The 6,423-nt window shown below is 43.3% G+C and overlaps 1 protein-coding gene across 5 annotated transcripts in view; it reads left to right on the top strand.

Moving 5' to 3' along the window:
• Positions 1-6,423, top strand: part of RBFOX1 (RNA binding fox-1 homolog 1) — a 2,060,838-nt gene that overhangs the window by 1,139,477 nt on the left and 914,938 nt on the right. For all 5 annotated transcript variants that reach the window (XM_045047971.1, XM_023246513.2, XM_023246510.2 and 2 more), the window contains one exon: positions 1,968-2,015. In XM_045047971.1, the coding sequence (XP_044903906.1) occupies positions 1,968-2,015 (48 nt within the window). The remainder of the gene's footprint in view (positions 1-1,967; positions 2,016-6,423) is intronic.

Here is a 6,423-nt window from a genome sequence, read left to right as displayed (position 1 = left end):
TAGGGTCCTAGCTTGATGGCACTCATGTCCTTATAAGAAGAGGAAGGAATGCCAGAGATCTCTCTCCTTGCATATAGAGAAGAGACCACATGAGGGCACAGTCAGGAGGTGGCCATCTACAAGCCAGAGAGTTCTTACCAGAAACAAACCCTGACAGCATCTCGATTCTGGACTTGTGACCTCTGGAATTGTGAAAAAAAAAATAGATTTCTTTTATTAAAGTCACCCAATCTGTGGTCTTTCGTTGTGGCTGACCTAGCAGACTGACCCTATGAGGTACCTAGAGTAGTCAAACCCACAGAGAAAGAAAGTAGCACTGAGGCCGCCAGGGACTGGGGGCGGGAGGAGTGGGGACTTAGTGTCTAATGGGAGCAGCGTTTCAATTGGAGGATGAAGAAGTTCTACAGATGGAGGGTGGGGATGTTTGCGCGACAACGTGAAAGCGCTTGATGCCACTAAACCACTAAACACTTCGAATGGTCAAAATAGTAAATGTTACGTGTATTTTGCCACAAGATAAAACACGATAAAACTTGAGTGGTTCCTCACTACTTTCAGAATAAAGCCCAATGTCCTCCTCAGATCTCATCTCCCACTATTTTCCTAATAAATTTCTCTCCTGTCCCGAGTCTTCCTTCCTCCTTCCTGTAGCTTAACTGTGTCCTATACTTGGCACTTGCTCTCCCTTGCCTGAGATGCTCTTTCCCCAGGAGCAGGCTCATCCCCTAACTTCCGTCAAGACTTTGCTCAGTTGCCACTTCTCTTAAAAATATTTTTTTAATGTTTGTTTTGTTTGTTTATTTATTTATTTATTTATTTATTTATTTATTTATTTATTTATTCATTCATTTATTTGAGAGAGAGAGAGAGAGAGAGTGTGTGTGTGTGTGTGTGTGTGTGTGTGTGTGTGTGAACTGAGGAGGGGAGGAGAGAGAGGGAGACAGAATCCCAAGCTGGCTCTGAGATGTCAGTGCAGAGCCCCACGTGGGGCTCAATGTCATGAACTGTGAGATCCTGACTGGAGCCCAATTCGGTTGCTCAACCTCCTGAGCCACCAGGATGCCCCTGCCACTTCTCTTTAAATTTAAAATTTTATTCCCCCATCCTTACATTTCCATTCCTTTTTCCATGCTTTATTTTTCTTCATAGTACGTATCCTCTTATAAAATACCATTTATTGATGTTTCTTTTTTATTGTCTTTCTCTTGTAGCAGAATGTAAGCCTCTCCAGGGCAGGACTTTCCATGTGTTTTGTATGTTATTGAGTCTGCATTTCCTAGAGCAAGGGTGCTGAATGTTTATCTTCTGAATGCATTAGTGAATGAATATTACAATTACATATGTGGGGTGGGGGAGACATTTTATCTAACTGGTAAATTCCTTGAGAGTAGAAACCATGTTTTTTTTTCCATCTTTACATTCCAGAGCAACATGAAAAAGTGCATAAAAAAGTAGATGTACATTAAAGATGGATGGAAGGAACCATGGATGCATGGATAAATGGATGGATGGATGATGGATGGATCGCAGGGTGGATAGCTGGACAGACAGAAAGATAAAAAAAAATAGATGGTGATGGTTTTGTGTTGAAGGAAGGTAGATTTGAGTATCCTAAATCTGGAATGAGAGAGTTGAGGGCAGTTCCTGCTGATGTGAATAAAGGTATTGGGGGGGGGCATATTATTTTATGAGCCATCAGCTCTCTTTGTTGTGGCCTCTGATCCATAGCTTTTGCCTTCACCCCACATCTGCATGTAATAAAGCTTAGTTATGACATCCATATGTCTCTAATGCAAACACCAGGGCATATACTTCTTAAAAGGGCTATAAAGAGCAATGGCTCGAGAAACAACCATTAGGAGCGTGGGTTTTTTATTATTTTAAAGGGCATTTCAACGACACTGCTGAATGTTCCCTGACCATAAGTCTGATTCCTGTTCTTTCTCTTTCTTTTCTCATCCTCTCAGGATATCAAAGCAGACTGCAATACCTGTGTGGAAATAGAGGACAGAAAGGTAAGTCAGTATTTTTCAACTTTTTGGTTCCCCAAAAAAACAAGAACTCTATGATATAAACCCAAGTGTTTAAAGGCTGGACAGTGGCTTGCAAAGGTGATTCATGTACTGATATTAGACACTTAAAGACAGTCATACTTTAAAAGATGTGTCTTTTTTTTTCTTTGCAATCTCTGTTATCTCTAATGGCTTCAATGAAGACTACATTACATAATTAAGTATTAAAAAACTTGGGGCCGGTTTTTATTTTAGTCATATGCTTCTCATAGCTCATTTATCCTTCACTCATTTCACATTGTTATTGAACATCATTGATGATTATAATATTACATATGAGATAAAATATAAAATATTGGACTTTCCAAGCTGTGTCCCTACATTTGGTTTTTATACACATTGAAAGAGAGGCTGTCATGACACATTTACATGAGCGGCTACTTTCTATCACATAAATCTATTTATGTGAGATGTTTTTGGGGGGCAGGGAGGGGAGGTCATTTCCTACATTTTCAGAGTCACCCCAACCCCCATTCATCTTCCTGTTGTACTTGGTGTGGATCCCCTCAGGAAAAACAGCTGTTAGACAATTGTTCTCCACAGTTTGTCCTTATTGACAAGAGTTCACAGATGTTTCCCTGGTAAAGCGCATCCAAGCAGATCAAATTTTGCCTTTAATGCCTTGGATCCAAAGAGGTCAAATAAGTGAATTGAGGGTACATATCTCCCAGCTACTTTTGACATCGTTCCACAATTTTGAAAGATGTTTCCCTGTGCAACTGTACCATTATTGTCGAAGGCAGGTATTATGTCAAGCAGAGGTTTTCAGCCCTGATTTGGTGATAGCTCAGTCATCTGCTGATTAATAAGGTGGTTGAGCACTCCTCAAAACAAAATTTGCTTTTAAATAAAAGGCAATTACGGTGCATTATTTTAAGGAGCGTTAATCTCTTCGTGTTGAAAGGAATAATGATACGGTAGCTGAGATTCTCTCTGCCTGACCTTCAGCTCCTTTCCAGGTTTGGGTCGCTCTCGTTTGCAGACAAAGGCATTTCTACTCATATTTGCATCCCCTGTGTTGTTTGCGCGTCGGCATTCTTGCGGGTGTGTATTTTGTGAGTTGGACAAATGGAACGTAGGCTGAACATGTGTCTACAGTCTTTTCTCATCTGTTCCTACTGGTCGTACCGCCAGTGATCTGCCCCAGCCACTCTGCCCACATCACAGTGAAAGCATGTCTCCTGCCCTGCTTCCTACGTTCAGGTTGTTTCTACTTCCCTTGGACTTTTGTAGAATTCATAAGCATGTTTCTGTTGAGTATTATTTTTTTTGGTACCTTCTTTGCCAGTAGTGTTTGAAAGATACCAGGAGACCTGATGCTGTTAAAACAATATCAGCTCCATCACCAGCAAGATAAATGAGCAGCCAGGATAATCTCTGGGCAGTGAAAGCTGGCCACATAGCTCCATTCTACCTAGCCAAACTGCCACTGGTTCATACATCATGGTGATAAGGATCTCCCAAGTCTGTGGATCCGACTGGTGGGGAAAAGTCGTGTGTGATCATTCTGTACATGGCTTCAACTGTTTTCAGAAAACAGTAACACATGTGCGCACACACACACACACACACACACACACACACATGCATTCTATGCTTTGTCATAGCCTGTGGGGTTGAGTCAGGCACTTTAGATAAAGCCTCATCTCTAAACAGGTTCACCTGTTATTTTCCAAACATGAGTGCTCATGAAGGATGATACATGAATTAACCACACCCCTTTTGCCGCAGTTAATTGGTGATGACTCCTGGCAAAGCAACAGTTGTAATGACTCCTTCCATTTTGATCGTCTTATTTTCTAACGATTTTTTATTCGCTCTGTTTGAAAGGAAAACTTTTCTTCCTCTCCAATTCTTTTCCAGTTTATTTTTGGGCTTATTCTTACATTTGGGCAGTAGCTTCTCTGGGTCGCCTAATGTGGTTGGGAGTGGGGGTGAGGTATTGGGGGAGGCTCTTTACATCAGGGTCTTGCCTCCTAATGGAAATGTCAACCGTAGCCATCCCAGAGGGGCAGTGTCCCGCCCTCCACTGAAGAGTGCCAGTCCCACCCCCGCGTACAGTGATGTGGTGCGAGGGCATGCAGGGAGACAGCGGCCGTGGCATCTGGAGTGATCTTCATCCAGTCTCTCGAATGCACTCTGGAACGTCTGTCACCCTGACGTATAATTATGAAATTTCACCATTGAAGCGATGACACTCAGTCCTGCGTGTGTGTGCGCGCCCCTCTCCATTTAATCCGAATGCTTCTGGCAAAATCAGTAATTTGATAAAGTGGAATTGAAGTGACAAGAGATGACAGAGGTGCCATAATAAGTCAGCCTGCCTCTGAAGACACAGCCCCTTGGCCCGGGTGGGTTTTTACGAATCGCTGAGTGCTCTGAAGGAAAACCAGCAGTGATATCTTTAAAGCTCCATTTCCTTTAGTTAAGAAAGCTTAACCTGATGTTGGTAGGACGTGTGCATGTTTAAGAACACTGTTTTTTTTTTCCTTTTTTCATTTTCTTTTCACTTTTCCTTCCTGTCTGCCTCTCTTCAGTGTATACTCTATCTGTGGAAGTATCTGTGTGCTTACACCTGCACATTGGTGTATGGTTGAGTACCTTCTGGATAGAAGAATTTCTGAGAACAAGATCTCACCTTTGCTGTAGAGTCTAATAGGGTCTCTCCCTCCTGCCCCCTCCAGTTGCACACCCCATCCTATTTGGTAGGGACGTTCACCTTGAGCTGAATCATTTTTGAACTGATTGAATCCCAGACCAGGTATAATGATGGGAGATAAATGCTGAATTGCAAGAGATAGAGCCCTCATCCTAATGAAGAGAAGTAACTTTGCTCTTCGGGTCTGCATCCAGGCTGGTTCCACCTGACAGCATTGACCCAATGAGAGAATCGTTTTTCTCTCCTGTGTGTCTATTTTTCTCTATCCCAGATGCATATGTTCCATCGGCAGCCATTGGCAAGGAGAACCCTGCCTGGTTGTGTGTGGAGAGATTCACAGTGTGTACTCGGGTGTGCCTCCTGTTTTACATTTCCCTTTTTCTTGCAAGCCCACCAATTAGCAGAGCCCCTGTGAATAGACCTGCATGTAGATGGCTTTCTGGCCATTTCTTAGCATCACCCAGAAGGCTGTCACAGGGGGCTCTCAAGGGCTGGCAGCATTTTTCACCCTTAAGTGGGAAGCAGAGCTCAGATTGTTTCCTCCCACAGGTGAATGCCACAGAGCTAATGCAGATTTAGCAAAGGTGACACAAGGTAACCCATCACTCGGAGCGGCCGTCTGGCCTTGCAAAACCGCGTGCGTTTGACATTTACAGTACCCGTGTTGCTGGTGGGGAGCTGAGGCATTTAAATTCATTTTTATTTGTGGTGTGAAATCCATCTGAATTTCAGTACTATTATGAAGACCGTGATTCAGGTGACGGCAGAAGAGGTGGATGGATCAGCTGGGGGTAGAATCTGTCAGGAGGAGATGAGAGCCCATTTGTCAAAGGCTATAAACACAGACAGGCCTTCCTCTCCTCACTTATCGCCTGGGCTGGTGCAGCTAAACAGTTTCAGATCTGCTATGAAATTGCATGGAAGGAAGTTTGAGCTGTTTTCAAAGTTAGAGCGACTTTCAGATTGGATCCAGTTGGAGCTGTGATAGGGATTCATAGTAGATGCTGTCTACCTGGCTTAACCCTGAGCTTTCGGACTTTTCCCTTTTACGATACTTACCCTGGATCAAGACTCCTAAGTGCCTCCAATTCTTCCTGTACCGTGTGTAGCAGGGACCGACATTACCCTCATTACACACGTCAAAAAATGGAAGAGCTTAAGTGACTTGCCCGAGGTCAAGTGACTACAGAGGCCAGGATTTGAACTCAAAGATTCTTACTGCTGAGGCTATGCTCTTAGCTCTAACGCTAGACTAATGCTAGACTCTCTTACACACACAAACATGAGAATTAAATTTGTCAGAGACTTGTGCTTTCCAACAGATGAATTTGTGCCCAGAATGGTATCTTCATCCATTGCCAACAACATAATCTGACTTTCAATTTGGGGCAACCTTTCAGCCCTCACGTTTTTAGCCCCTTTTGTCAAAGGCTAGTAGAGACTTGCTGTAGAGACTTAACATAGCCTTGTCAGCCCCGACCCTCTCCTGAGTCATTGGCACCTGGTGGTGGGGATGCCAGGACTAATTCTGGTCTTGAGGACAAGAGAAAACAGCACCAGAAGTGTACTTTTGGCTTCTCTTTCCAATAGATGTGGTTGAGTTTTAGCTTTTGTATTTCCACCAGGGTATATGCAAGGATTAGAAATCCTGTGCTCACAACACGGGAGTAAACATAGTGTGGTAGTGAAAAC

The sequence above is a fragment of the Felis catus genome, chromosome E3, assembly GCF_018350175.1.
Source record: "Felis catus isolate Fca126 chromosome E3, F.catus_Fca126_mat1.0, whole genome shotgun sequence".
Taxonomy (NCBI): domain Eukaryota; kingdom Metazoa; phylum Chordata; class Mammalia; order Carnivora; family Felidae; genus Felis; species Felis catus.
This window is presented reverse-complemented; position numbering and strand designations above follow the sequence as displayed.